Source organism: Ipomoea nil, unplaced genomic scaffold, assembly GCF_001879475.1.
Source record: "Ipomoea nil cultivar Tokyo-kokei standard unplaced genomic scaffold, Asagao_1.1 scaffold3377, whole genome shotgun sequence".
NCBI lineage: Eukaryota > Viridiplantae > Streptophyta > Magnoliopsida > Solanales > Convolvulaceae > Ipomoea > Ipomoea nil.
The window spans coordinates 1,077,736-1,093,831 of record NW_017619805.1 but is presented as its reverse complement, the minus strand read 5'-3'; the positions used below and the strand labels follow the sequence as shown (position 1 = coordinate 1,093,831).

At 41.2% G+C, this 16,096-nt stretch overlaps 1 protein-coding gene across 1 annotated transcript; it reads left to right on the top strand.

Moving 5' to 3' along the window:
- Positions 1-11,503: 11,503 nt before the first annotated feature.
- On the top strand, positions 11,504-11,977 carry LOC109170893 (uncharacterized mitochondrial protein AtMg00810-like). The gene has a single exon (XM_019320031.1). It carries the CDS (start codon positions 11,504-11,506, stop codon positions 11,975-11,977), a length of 474 nt encoding a protein of 157 aa, XP_019175576.1.
- Positions 11,978-16,096: the final 4,119 nt, after the last annotated feature.

Here is a 16,096-nt window from a genome sequence, read left to right as displayed (position 1 = left end):
CTACCCATTGCATAAAATCATAACCATCAACATTAGGGATAAGAAGACGTGAAACATTTCACACACGTCTAGCATAAATACAAGTGCATAAAATATGCATAATATCCTCCTCATAATCTCCACAAGCCGGGCAAATATTATGAATCTCTACTCTCCTTCTAACCAAATAGTTGGCAAAATATTAGAAAGGGCCTTCCATAGAAAAATCCTCCACTTGGGAGGGACCCTAAGCTTCCAAATGTTGTTCCATACTGCGTCTGGGGTGGTGCTCAACTCCCCTTGGCATCTATAGCCATCTTTAACCGTATATTGTCCCCTGATATCCCCTTTCCAAAACCAGTCATCCTTGAAATTAATACTCACAGGGATTTGTAATATTAATTCAGCATCCCTGGGATCAAGCAACTGAGAAACCAACTCATAGTTCCATCTCCCCTGATCATGATTCAACAGATCAGCTACTATGAGATCCGGGTGTTGTGCAACTAGATCAATTAGCACAAACGGATTCTGGGCGTCAGGTAACCACGGGTGTGACCATACCTTGGTTGTTCTACCATTTCCAATTCTGTGCCTGCAACCACTGCGAATCAGGTTCTGACTTGCCATAATGCTCCTCCATACATAGCTCGGATTACCACCCAAGGAGGCCTCATAGAAGGTAGTATCACGATAATATCTTGCCTTAAAAATTCGGGCCATTAAGGAATCCGGATTGGTTAAAAGTCGCCAACCCTGCTTCCCTAATAGTGCCAAATTAAATTCATGCAGCTTCTTAAAACCCATACCACCATGCTTCTTAGGCACACACATCCTATTCCAGGCCATCCAATGTATCCCATCCACTGTGGTACTCTTACCCCACCAATACCTGTTCATCAATCTTTCCAAAGAAGCACATAACGATACAGGCAACAGAAATATACTCATAGTGTACGTAGGCATTGCTTGAGCAACGCTTTTAAGTAATACCTCTTTATCTGCCATAGAAAGCAGCCTCTTATTCCATGAACCAAACCTCTGTCCCAGTTTCTGCTCCACATAGGAAAAAACAAATTTCTTGTTCCTACCAACAACTGAGAGGAGCCCCAAATATTTACCAAAATCCTCCACCTGCTCCACCCCTAAACCCATAGCAATAGCATCCCTGTCTAACAACGCAGTATTTCGACTGAAAGAAATGTTAGACTTATGAAAATTGACAGATTGGCCCGAGTATTGCTCATATACTTCCAAACAACGTTTCACCTCCATAGTTTCCTGCATGTTAGCCTTGAAGAACAGTAGGCTATCATCTGGAAAGAAGAGATGAGAGATGGGAGGGGCCCACGTGCCACCCTGCAGCCATGGATCTGTCCTTTAGCCTGGGCATCCTGCAACAATAATGACAAGCCCTCCGCACAAATGATAAAAAGGTAGGGTGAAAGTGGATCACCCTGCCTTAGACCCCTCGTGGGCAAGATCTCCTCACTTGGTTTCCCATTGACCAGGACCCTATACCTGACTGTTCGCACACATAACATGATTAAATTAACCCATTTAGCATCAAAACCAAGCCCCAACAACATACGTTCCACAAACCTCCATTCCATTCGGTCATAAGCTTTGGCCATGTCTAGCTTCAGGGCTGCCCATCCCACTTGGCCCAACTGTTTCCTTCTCAGATAGTGACCTACCTCAGATGCAATAAGGATGTTATCCGAAATAAGACTACCTGGAAGAAAAGCACTCTACGACTCTGAGACAATACCATCCAATAGTGGTTTCATAGGTTAGCTATCATCTTAGCCATTACTTTATACACAACATTGCATAACGCAATAGGCCTCAAATCAGTAACTAACTCAGGGGTAGCATTTTTCGGGATCAGAACAATATTGGCATCATTCAATTCGGGGGGAAAAGAAGATTGAGATAAACATGCAAGAACAAAATCAGTAAAATCCTTACCAATGAGATCCCAAAAAGACTGATAGAACCCCGAATTCATTCCATCCGGTCCTGGCGATTTGTCTTTACCCATGGCGAACAAAGCATGTTTCACTTCAGCAGGCTCGAAAGGGCGAAGCAAGTCATCATTCTGAGCAGAGTGACACGGGGAGATAAGGTATCCACTTGAAAAGTACCCATGTCTCCATTTGTCTGAAAAATCTGCTTATAATACTCCGTCACTAAAGAAACAAGCCCATCACCCTCCTTCCATACCCCATTCCCATCATTAAGCCTCACAATGGAGTTTTTTCGTTTACGGTGCGTGGCATACAGATGAAAGAACTTCGTGTTCCGATCCGCCCCTTGCAGCCAGTGCTGCTTTGCCCTTTGCTTCCAAAAAGACTCCTCTTGCAACAGGACGGTACTCAATTGCCCATCAAGTTGCCTGAAACGTCCTAAGGAAATCGGATCCATATGGCCTCTTAGGCTATTCATCTCCCGTTAGGACACTCATTGTGGAGGGCGGGCCTGCTCCACAGGTCCCGCCAAACAAGAAGAGTCTACTAACATCACCCCCTCACTTGCCCCCACTCCACCCGCCACCTCACCATTCTCCCCACTCCTCCGCTTCGGATCAAACCACACACCCTCATCCTCCCCCACCCGAGCAACCCCAGCCGCGGCATTGGCCGACCTAGACATGCCGGCCCCAACACCCCCCATTCCCGGCCTGAACTGCCGCACATCACCCGAGTACGGTAACCCCCCGGCCACCTGCCCCAGTTGTGATCCCGCACCCCGGACTGCAAAATCAGCCGCCTTACCAAAACCCAAGCCACGATGCATCCTCTCCCCTCTCTGTATCCAGCTCTCCCCAACTGCCTTTGCCGAGGGATTACCCCCAGCCTTCAAACTTAATCCAAACGGATATTGAGCCGGCTTCAAACCGGACACACGGGCATCTAAGCAAAATTTATCTGTATGCCCTAACTTCCCAAAAAAGAAACAAAACATATGTAAATATTCATACCGAAAATTTACCCATGTCCAAGATTTGTCACGCAAAATCATCTTCATACGTGTCTTCAGTAGAGCCGAAACCTCCACCGTAACCTTGACCCTATAAAACGTTGTCCAGGGCCTCACAAAATTCCTCTCATCCAGCCCCACAAACAGCCCAAGAAAGTCCCCGACTTTCTCTAGAACATTGTCCGTTCGATACCCCACCGGCAAGACGTGCACGTGTACCCAAAAATCAATAGTATTCAACAACACTTGGGTAGGATGTTCACCTGGATGAAGCGGTTTACAAAATAATAAACCCAAAATTAACATAAGAGTGCGGGGTGCTATGCCACATCTGAGCTGGAAAACTCAGATGCACAGGCTAAACTAACTAAACAACCTCAAAGCAATGTCAATACATAATCATGGCACGCAGGCCGAAAGGGAAACTAACTAATCTACGCTCCAGATCTCTTGCGCGCTCCAGTGTCTACTCATCTGTGCCTGAAAGCCAAAGATATCTCTGTTCAGCGAATGATGCTGATAACCCACTCCAACGCGTTGAAATACAATATAGGTATATATATATATATATATATATATATATATATATATATATATATATATATATATATATATATATATATATATATATATATATATATATATATATATATATATATATATATATATATATATATATATATATATATATATATATATATATATATATATATATACGAAAACCATTTTGAAGCAGGAAGAGATATACTTAGGGGACTCTAGCTTTAAAATCAGGGATAGACTCAGCAAGTAGGGGTAAGCACATTCAATCATGATAAACAGTTATATAGAGACAACATCATAAAGAACATGTATCTACGGTCACAGTTTACTTTCAAATCATCCACATCATCATTTAATCATCATGCATTCGTCATTCAAGTCATCATTCAAATCATCATCATTCAAATCACGCAAGCACACCTTGGTGGCACCACGGGACCAATCACATGCCCCGAACATGCGGGTTAGTGCGTATAGCACTAACATGGCCCCGCAGCACCCTACCTCATACTGCAGCATGAAGGGGTTGATCGCAACCAACCGTACAGACAGCCGAAAGCTCGACGGCGGATCACAGCCCTACACACCGATGACGCGCTCAGTTGGTGGACTATGATCCTCTTTTGGGGACTACGACCCTACACACCGTTGACGAGCACAGCCAGTGGATCGTAGTGGATCAAGCCCTACACACCGCTGAGGGACTCAGTCGGTGGGCAAAGATCCTCGGAGACTACGACCCTACACACCGCTGGCCCTTCACTCGGTGGATCGGAGCCGACCATAGCCCTACACACCGCCTGATCACTCATTCGGAGGACTATGGTTTTCCTCAGGCTGGTGACCCTACACACCGCTGGCGCGTCCAGTCAGTGGACCATCCGCACACGAGGCCCGTGGGCTGTAGCCCAAGAAGTGAATCACTGACCGCAGCCACGAAGATGAACCGCAGCTCATGTAAAACCTTTTATCGCAACCAAACAGTGGACCGTAGCCGTATATAATATTTATATTCCTGATCGATCGCAACCGGCCTAGTTAACAGTTGGTATGGTTCTCAACCCATCCAACTGCCCGTATAGCCAATTTGATCGCAACCAAATTGGGGAATCATGCATCACATAACACATCGTAACACATATTAACACATTGGGAAGGGGGAGGTGTATAAATAAACTTAAGTGTGATCATTCACATACTAAGAGTAGCCCTAAGGGGTTCATGCATTCTTCTCCTAGGCCAACGGGTTACCGATTCACTAGCATGCAATTCCTAAGACTCTTTTATCCAAAGAATGGAATCAGAAACATCAAACTAGACTCAAGCACGACAAACGGGGTCCGTTGGGACACCACGGGGAATGGGGAACATCAAACGGGGAAGCCGAGGACCCGGGGTGGGTAACGGACCAGCGGGTAGCGGTGGGTGGGGGTCACCCGCCGGCTGCCCGCCGGCGATGGCCTTCCGGGCAGCGGGTGGCCGGCGGTCAGGCGTCTGCCCGCTGCCTGGCGGTGATTCTCGGGCAGCGGGTTGGTGGCGGGTACCCATACCCCCACCTACCACCCACTGACTCTTTTATCAAATACGCGTCCCGGGATCCTTTGTGGAACCCGAAACCATGCTTAGACACTTTTATACATAAATAACGACACCACGTTGGCAATTAACAGATCAAAACAAGGATCATATTGAATACATCCTTACATGACTTCTAAACATAAATAACGCCCGAACATGCAAATTCCCACCCGAATATAAATCAGAAACATCACAATACAAATTCCCAATCCATCCTAGGGCTCTAATCCACCCAAATCATTAAAATCATATTTTATCTCTATCATCAAGAAACATCAAGATTTATCAAGAATCATCACATAAATATCAAGAACCTCTTTTTAACATCAAGATCGCACATAAAATCATCACATCAATCAACAAGATTATATCACGAATATCATAAAGAAATTCATCAAGACACAAGTATATAGAGGGAGCCAAAGAAGGAGAATATAGCAAGGAAAATAGGTTTTGTTGAGACATGGGTTACGTCTTAGCCTTATTAATTTCCTTGGCTATGAAGGGTCTTTCTTTAAGATTTCTTCTTTCTTGATTTCTCCCATGGGAATTCTTGTGTGGTGAAAGTTATTGTGGAGTGAGTTCTAGGTGCCTCTTATGTCCCTATTTATATACCTAAGAGTCCTAATTAGGGTCTAAATGGTATGGGCTTGCCACTTCCATTCCTTATAGGACTAAGGGGTTGGGTTTAGGGATATGGGTCCATGGACTATGGTGGACCCCTTTTTAGTTAATTAATGGATTTTAATTCCCTTTTTAGGGTTAGTAATTAATTAATTAATTTGGTTTTAGGGGTCGTAACACGGGGTGTTACACTGTCCCCCCCCCCCCCCTTACAAGAGGCTTCGTCCCCGAAGTCGGTGCGTGGATCTATTCTTTCACCCCTGGACGTCACGTATTTGGGCCTCCTGATTAGGAACGTGGCCCCCACGTGTTATCTTTTGCTGGGGTAGATTGGATCTCTGGTGAAGTGATGATTTAGAAAGTTTGGGTCTACCTTGGTCCCCTGCTCCCGAGCTGGATGCCCCGCGAGTGCCCAATACGGTCTCGATTGCTGCTACCCTTTGGTCCAAAGCGCGTGGCATGCGGATTAGGGACGAGAACCCTTCGTCCATGATTTGGTTTTTCCGGGTGAGCTGTGCGAGGATGCGCTCGTTGACGGACCCTTCGTTTTGGCCCCTTGGGTTTCCTCTTGCTCGTGTAGGTGCCGGTGGATTAAGCTCGCTATCCTCTTCCTGTTCCTCATCTCCCTCTAGTCCCCCACAATCTTGCATTGCCCGTTTAAGTTTCTTGTTGGAGATATCCAGTTGATCAACCAATTCTCTTCGCTCCTCCTCGGGTTTAAGGCAAATCTCGTCGAGGGTGATGTACTGTCACCTTTCGGTGTAGTAGATGTCATTGCGACGGAGGTTCTGTGCATTGAAAACCATGCCGCTTACGGGTTTGATCTCTGTGTGGTTAGGTCCACTCCCTTTTTCTCCATGATCCAATTGAGGATCATCCCGTAAGGTAGACTAAGCCGGTTGCTAGTCTTGCAAAACCCCATGTGCTTCAACATGAGGGCCGGTGGGTTTAGGAAGTAGGCAAAAGTACACTCCAAACTTCCCACAACCTTGCTTTTGTTGTTCGTGGGCAAGAAGCTATCAGACACAATCATGACTAGTATCTTTCGTTCGGCCGTTAGCCATTTCCTGTTTGGCCGGGTGGCCGAGGTGAAGCCTTCTTCCTTTCCTAGTAGGTACCCGAGGTAGTCCATATACCCCGTGCCTTGGGTACCAATCCATCCCTTTCGGTCGTAATCCGACACACCTGTGGTGGTCAGCTTTAGGAGTTTGGCCAAGCGGCCCTCGGAGAGTACTATCTCCTTGCCCCAGACTTTTGCGGTGATTTCCACTTTATCACCCCGTTTGGTGGCCACTAAGTGGTGATAGAACTCTTTCACTAAGTCGGGGTACGTATCCCCTTTGATGGAGAGATATGTATCCAAGAGTCCTTGAAATTTAAGCATATCGACCAATTCCGGAGAGAATTGGTCGGGTTCGAGGGCTTTACCTCCGATTACCGTGTAATCGGCGTCGTTCCATTCCGGGGTTCGGATACCAACGGGCTTCTTCGGTGATGCGGCCCAACATAATGAAAATCCATCAAGAGTACGAATTGGGCCAATCACAAGGCCCAAGTCCAAACGATTAAGACAACTCTTTATTGGTGATATTCTAAGATGGTGGAAATCCAAGTCAAGCCCATTTGCAAAAGATGAAGAAGATTTCAAGGCTTTTTATAATTGTTTAAGTGCTGATTTTGGTGATTAAATTAGGCCCAAATCAGCCCTATTATTTTTGGTCATCATTAATTTAAATTGTTTGGCATAAAAGAGAAAACACTAGTTGTATTTAGAAAGGATTCCTTAAATCCTTTTCTAAATAAAACTCTATTTACTTGTTTTCTAGATTAGGTTTAGGACTCTTTTTCCCATTGTATTTAGATTACAATGCTGCCCTATACCTATAAATAGGGCACATCCATATCAGTTTGAAATAGGCTTTAATTCAATAAAATTCTTAAGTTTTTCTTTACACTTGTGTAAGAAACCTTATGACTAATTGTGGACTCAATTAGTGGCTAGTCGTGGACTCGGCTAGCAAATTGATTCGTGGACTCGAATCAATCTTACTTTCTTCAACCTTAGATTTAGGTTCGTGGACTCGTTCTTGAATCGAAGGAAACTAGATCCGACTCTAGTTGATTGAAGATTGCAACATCGAGGTACTTGAAGCTACATGGGATTCTTCCAAGTCTTTGAGGATTCGAGACAATGGGTTTCTCGTGAGGTTTAAGGTATTTTGATCCATCTCTATCTTTGCATTGAGAATAATCTTGGGACAATATTCCATTTTATTTGGAATATTCCAAGGTTCAAATATATTACCATAGCACAAGCATTCTCTCTAATTGACCCTTTAGTACAAAATATATTTTCTCTTTGAGACTCATCTTCTTTTAAAGGGTTAACATTCAAAACCTCCTTAACAACAACAGTATGACTAGACTCACTAGCAACATATTTAGAATCAGAATCTAAAGGTATGAATGGTTCTCCCTCAACATGTTCATTGAGAGTTTCAAAATGGTCACATACCTCATCCTTAGACTTATATTCAAGACAAGAAGCAAAATTTTCAGATTGTTTTGTTATCTTAACTACCCTCTTGTTAGGGCAATCATGAGCTATGTGGCCTCTCCCATTACATCTATAACAAATCAATTCTCTATCATGTTGAGGCGTCACTGCCTCACTTGCCTTTTCCTTACCGTTGTCTCGTGAATCATCTCTTGGAGGAGGATTTTCATCACGCCTTTGAAGGGTGGAACAAGTGTTGTTCCATCTTGATGCAATATTGTAGGACTTGTGCATTTTCAATTCTTTAATTTTTGCCTCAGATTCACGTGCAGCATACAAGGCATCATAAAGGGTGTCATATCTCTGAATACTCATTCCACATCGAATTTCTAAGTTCAATCCATGTACAAAACGAGCAACAGTTTTTGTCTCTTCTTCATGTATATTTCCCTGTTTAAGCAAAATATTTATAGTTTGGTGGTACTCATCAACTGACTTTGTTCCTTCCACCATTCCCTGCAATTTTCTTTCAAGATCATACAAAAAAAATTTAGGACGAAAGGTTAGGCGCATATCTTCCCTCACTTGAACCCAAGATTCATAAGGAATAAAATTAGCAACTCTCTCTCCATTTCTTTTAAGGGTTATGCATTATCTTGGTGGCGAAAAAGAAATGGAGAGAGAGTTGCTAATTTTATTCCTTATGAATCTTGGGTTCAAGTGAGGGAAGATATGCGCCTAACCTTTCGTCCTAAATTTTTTTTGTATGATCTTGAAAGAAAATTGCAGGGAATGGTGGAAGGAACAAAGTCAGTTGATGAGTACCACCAAACTATAAATATTTTGCTTAAACAGGGAAATATACATGAAGAAGAGACAAAAACTGTTGCTCGTTTTGTACATGGATTGAACTTAGAAATTCGATGTGGAATGAGTATTCAGAGATATGACACCCTTTATGATGCCTTGTATGCTGCACGTGAATCTGAGGCAAAAATTAAAGAATTGAAAATGCACAAGTCCTACAATATTGCATCAAGATGGAACAACACTTGTTCCACCCTTCAAAGGCGTGATGAAAATCCTCCTCCAAGAGATGATTCACGAGACAACGGTAAGGAAAAGGCAAGTGAGGCAGTGACGCCTCAACATGATAGAGAATTGATTTGTTATAGATGTAATGGGAGAGGCCACATAGCTCATGATTGCCCTAACAAGAGGGTAGTTAAGATAACAAAACAATCTGAAAATTTTGCTTCTTGTCTTGAATATAAGTCTAAGGATGAGGTATGTGACCATTTTGAAACTCTCAATGAACATGTTGAGGGAGAACCATTCATACCTTTAGATTCTGATTCTAAATATGTTGCTAGTGAGTCTAGTCATACTGTTGTTGTTAAGGAGGTTTTGAATGTTCACCCTTTAAAAGAAGATGAATCTCAAAGAGAAAATATATTTTGTACTAAAGGGTCAATTAGAGAGAATGCTTGTGCTATGGTAATATATTTGAACCATGGAATATTCCAAATAAAATGGAATATTGTCCCAAGATTACTCTCAATGCAAAGATAGAGATGGATCAAAATACCTTAAACCTCACGAGAAACCCTTTGTCTCGAATCCTCAAAGACTTGGAAGAATCCCATGTAGCTTCAAGTACCTCGATGTTGCAATCTTCAATCAACTAGAGTCGGATCTAGTTTCCTTCGATTCAAGAACGAGTCCACGAACCTAAATCTAAGGTTGAAGAAAGTAAGATTGATTCCAGTCCACGAATCAATTTGCTAGTCGAGTCCACGACTAGCCACTAATTGAGTCCACAATTAGCCATAAGGTTTCTTACACAAGTGTAAAGAAAAACTTAAGAATTTTATTGAATTAAAGCCTCTGTGAAACTGATATGGATGTGCCCTATTTATAGGTATAGGGGCAACATTATAATTCTAAATACAATGGAAAAAAGAGTCCTAAACCTAATCTAGAAAACAAGTAAACAGAGTTTTATTTAGAAAAGGATTTAAGGAATCCTTTCTAAATACAACTAGTGTTTTCTCTTTTATGCCAAACAATTTAAATTAATGATGACAAAAAATAATAGGGCTGATTTGGGGATAATTTAATCACCAAAATCAGCACTTAAACAATTATAAAAAGCCTTGAAATCTTCTTCATCTTTTGCAAATGGGCTTGACTTGGATTTTCACCATCTTTGATTATCACCAATGAAGAGTTGTCTTAATCGTTTGGACTTGGGCCTTGTGATTTGCCCAATTGATACTCTTGATGGATCTTCATTATGTTGGGCCGCATCATCCTCCCTATCTTGAAAATGATTCGACCACGAATCTTGTAAGGATTGTCTTCGATCCACTATATCACTTGAAATGGGCCACTATAATACTTTCCTCTATCGAATGGAATTATTATTGGGCCTTTTTTGTTTCTTCCACCAATGATTCTTTAAGGATGTTGTTATGGGCCTTGTGATGAGCCCACTATAGACCCTTATTGGAATCCATGTGTACCGGTTCTTATTAATCTCCCCTTCTGGAAAAGGATTCGTCCTCGAAACCAAATCTTTACCTCGATGTTGCAATCTTCAATCAACTAGAGTCGGATCTAGTTTCCTTCGATTCAAGAACGAGTCCACGAACCTAAATCTAAGGTTGAAGAAAGTAAGATTTTTTCCAGTCCACGAATCAATTTGCTAGTCGAGTCCACGACTAGCCACTAATTGAGTCCACAATTAGCCATAAGGATTCTTACACAAGTGTAAAGAAAAACTTAAGAATTTTATTGAATTAAAGCCTCTGTGAAACTAATATGGATGTGCCCTATTTATAGGTATAGGGGCAGCATTATAATTCTAAATACAATGGAAAAAAGAGTCCTAAACCTAATCTAGAAAACAAGTAAACAGAGTTTTATTTAGAAAAGGATTTAAGGAATCCTTTCTAAATACAACTAGTGTTTTCTCTTTTATGCCAAACAATTTAAATTAATGATGACCAAAAATAATAGGGCTGATTTGGGGCTAATTTAATCACCAAAATCAGCACTTAAACAATTATAAAAAGCCTTGAATTCTTCTTCATCTTTTGCAAATGGGCTTGACTTGGATTTCTACCATCTTTGAATATCACCAATGAAGAGTTGTCTTAATCGTTTGGACTTGGACCTTGTGATTTGCCCAATTGGTACTCTTGATGGATCTTCATTATGTTGGGCCGCATCAGGTTCTGACTTAGATGTGTTACTGCTCTTATTGATAAATTAGCACTTGAATTTAAGGTTCGTGATATGGGTGTGCCTTCTTTCTTCTTGGGAATAGAAACTGTCCCGTTATCTAGCGGTATGCTTTTATCCCAGCAACGGTACATGAAGGATATTCTCAAACGTGCTGGCATGGTGGACTGCAAGCCAGTAATCACGGCTGTCTCTTCTGCGAAAATCACAGACGACGTGGCCGTTCCATATGCCGATCCAACACTATACAGGAGTCTTGCTGGTGCTCTCCAGTATCTTACGATAACTCGTCCGGATCTATCTTATGCTGTTAATCTATTGTGTCAACATATACATGCTCCCACTACTACAGACTTGGCCTATCTAAAGAGAGTCCTGCGGTATGTCAAAGGCACCCTTAATCTTGGCCTGCGTATGTCTCGGTCTACATCTATGGATATTCACGCCTATTCTGACTTAGATTGGGCTAGCGATCCGAATAAACGCAAATCTACTAGTGGCTTTACTGTGTTCTTGGGCAGTGAATAAAGTTTTGTCAACAAGGTCTTTGGTGAATCCACAGCTTATCAAGAACATTGACAAAGTATCATACCAAGCTCGAGGTGCTTGTTTCAACCCATACAATGCCTTTTTAAGTTTGTAGACTTTATCACCTTCGCCTTTTACATCAAAACCTGGCGGTTGTTCGACATGAACTTCTTCTTGGAGTAGACCATTCAAGAATGCGCTTTTCACTTCCATTTGATAAATGGTGAAATCTTTGTGTGCGGCGTAGGCTAGGAAAATTCTGATTGCTTCAAGTCGGGCTACCGGTGCCAAAGTTTCATCAAAATCTATTCCTTCTTCTTGAGAGTATCCTTTTGCAACGAGCCTTGATTTATTCCTAACAATCACGCCTTCTTCGTTTGCTTTGTTCTGGAAGACCCATTTGGTTCCTACAACATTGTGGTTCGCCAGTCTTGGAACAAGTTCCCAAACATCATTTCTTTTGAATTGATCGAGCTCTTCTTGCATAGCATTTATCCAATCCGGATCATTAAGAGTTTCGTCCACTTCTTTTGGTTCAATTTGAGATAGATAACATGTGAACAATGCTTCCATGGTAGATGATCTTGTTTTCACGCCTTCATGAATATTCCCAATAATTAATTCTGGAGGGTGATTTTTGAGCCATCTTAAATCTGGTTCAAATGGGTGCATGGTACTGAGTGGATCCCATTTGTTGTGTACTAGCAGTGTTGGTTCGAATTTCCTCAATTAATTCTTCTTGAAATTGATTACCAACTTCACCAGTAACTTGATCACTAACTGGATCACCAACTTCAACCCGTACTGCATCTCCATTTTCACGTGCGGCTTCACCTCCAAAATTATTATTAAAAGAATTTCCAACTTCTTCTGGATGAGGGATGAGATTTTCTAGAGAATTAATTTCCAACTCATCCAATCCCTGCAAAACATCATCTTCAAACGTATCACAATATGACACTTGTTACCATTTTGTTCAAATTCTTCGCCCAGAGCGCCATTATGGATTCTTCAACCACCATTGATCTTTTATTCAAAACTCTGAACGCCTTGCTGGTAGCTGAATATCTTAGAAAAATTCCTTCATCTGCACGCTCATCAAAAGCTTTTAGATGCAATTTATCATTAATATGAATAAAACATTTGCATCCAAAAATATGAAAATAACCAATATTTGGTTTTCTCCCTTTATATAGCTCGTATGGCATCTTCTTGTATTGCTTATGGATCATGCTTCAATTTTGCGTGTAGCAAGCAGTGTTGATAGCTTCCGCCCAATATCGTTTCGGGAGATCGACTGCACTAATTATCACTCGTGCGGCTTCTTTGAGCGTCCGATTTCTTCTTTCGGCAACACCGTTTTGTTGCGGTGTTCTTGCGGCAGATAATTGATGAGAAATTCCATGTGAATTGCAAAAAGCTTGTATAACTCCATTCACGAACTCGGTTCCACGATCCGTTCGTATTTTTGATATTTGCAATTCTTTCTCATTTTGTAGTTGCTTCAACAGCTTCGGTAGAACTTGCTCAACTTCATTTTTCTTATTGAGAAACACGGTCCAAGTGTACCTAGAAAAATCATCAACAACAACGAGAGTATATTTCTTACCACTTACACTTATTGGATCAACCGGTCCAAATAAGTCCAAATGTAGTAAGCTTAGCGGTCTTGACGTTGACTTGTGTGTCTTTGATTTGAATGATGATTTGATTTGCTTTCCGCGTTGGCATGCATCACACACTTGGTCCTTCTTGAAGATAATATCTGGCAAGCCTTCAACTAGATTCTTCTTCGCAAGCTGATTGATAGTCTTGAAGTTTAAGTGGTTGAGCTTTCTGTGCCATTCCCAATTAGCTTCATTCGAATTTTTGGCCATTAAGGACACTGAATCTTTGCTTGTACTCCAATCAACAACATACATGTTCTTTCGTCTTTTTCCAGAGAGTACCACATCATTTGTGAGCTCATTTTTATTTAGGCAATTATCTTTAGAAAATTCTACAAGATAGCCTTTATCACAAAATTGATTAGTGCTCAACAAATTGAATTTCAAGCCTTCAACAAATGAAACATCTTCAATCTTTAATCCATTTTTCTTGATCGTGCCAACTCCTTTTGTGATTCCATAAATTTGATTTCCTTCGAATATAACATTTGGTCCATCGATTTCTTTGAAATTCACTAGATATGATTTTATTTCTAGTCATGTGGCGTGAGCAACCACTATCGATGTACCAAACATCCTGCAAAAAAAGATTAATTAACTTGAGGTACCCATACTTGCTTGGGTCCTTCACTGTTAGTGATTTTTGGTAACCAAACCCACCTTGATCCTATTGAATTAAGATAAGGCGATTTGTAACCATTTGAGACGCGATAATCATAATCAAGAGCCATAAAACAATCTTCACTTGTACTCAACTCAATTGACTTGCATATTAGCGCCGTATCATCATCCGAACATGAACTTTCATAGCTTGATGATGAATCCTCTGAATCATCATTTTCGTTTGGTTCGTTGCTAACGAGAGCTTTTCTTTTGTCGCGCTTGAACCTTTTGCTTTCGGATTTGTTCGGCGTAGATTCAACATTTTTGCCTTGATACTTGCTAACGATCGGATATGGACAATTTATTTTAAAATGTCCGGGTTTGCGGCAATTGTAGCACAAATTGTTGTTTTCTTCGACTTTTTCTTCTTGTGTTATGCGAGAGATGAATTTTCCATGAACAGAATTTTTGTTGTCTCCTTTTCGCATAAACCTTTTAAATCTTTTATCAAAAAGAGCAAACTGTTCGTCAGTAATAAAATCAACATTATTTTCTACTGACCTGGAGGTTGACGGTTGTTCGGCCATTAGAGCAGAATTTCGAGCTTCATGAACATCATCGTCTTTGGCCTTCATTTCGAACTCATATGCTTTTAGATCACTAAATAATTAGTCTGTTGACAACATTCTTAGATCTCGGTGATCGCGCATAGCCGTAACCTTCATGTCCCATGCAGATGGTAAGCCTCGTAGGATTTTGAGATTAATTTCTTTTTGGCTAATATTTTTGCCAAGATCATTAATTTCTCCAAGAATTTTGATCATTCGAGCTTCCATGTCTGTGAGAGCATTTTGAAATCTTCAAACTTCTTCATGGCGATTGTGAGCTTATTTTCTTTTTCTTGTTCATCTCCTTCGCCAATTTTGATGAGAGTTTCGCATATTTCTTTAGTAGTAGCACACTTTCGGATCTTCGGAAATATTGTATCATCCACGGCTTTGAATAGAATATCCTTGGCAATATTGTCAAGATTATTCCGTGTTCTATCATCCGATGTCCATTCCGGTTTAGGATTTTGTACGTACTGTGGAGCATCCGGGGATATAACAAACGCCGTATTGATTTTTAATATTTCTATAGGGCCAGTGGAAATAACTTCCCACATTTCATCGTGTAAAGCCGATAAGTGTACCTGCATACGAACTTTTCAATCATCAAATTTGTCAAGTGAGAATAATAGATTTTGAGCTAAATCTTTCTTCATCATCATCACGAGAGATATGAAAGATTAATCCTATCACACACTTTGTAGAATGGATCAGACTAGCAGTAAAAACAGTTAACCCAATTGGGCAACGTGTTTTGATACCAAAGGTTGGTATAAGCTGACTCAAATAGGATACAGGCTCTGATACCAATTGTTGGTCCCAAAAGAGGTAAGGTGAAAGTCTAGAGGGGGGGGGGTGAATATGTAACACCCCGAAATTTTGAAACTTTTAAAGCTTATTTTTTTGTTTTTGAAAGCTAAGGAAATCAGGTTGCATTAAACTGTAGACGAAACAAAGGAAGGAAGATAGTCCCTCCAGACAGAACGAGTGCTAACTGCACTATTATGTTTTGCTAAGGCATGAGCTACCGAATTGGCATCTCTGCGTACAAATTTAATGGAGCAAGAGTGAAAAGAACGAAACAACAGTAAACATGAATCTAATATAACACCTAGGTACGAACGATAGGTACTCGCATCGCGAAAGCAAGAAACCAGGACCGCAGAGTTCGAGAAAACCACAACATCGTGAAAATTGTGGTCTTGTAGCCATGATAGAGCTTCTCGTATTGCCATTGATTC

What these genes read in the sequence shown, in the direction of transcription:
- LOC109170893 (XM_019320031.1), top strand. Translation starts at nt 11,504, where the DNA reads ATGGGTGTGCCTTCTTTCTTCTTGGGAATAGAAACTGTCCCGTTATCT.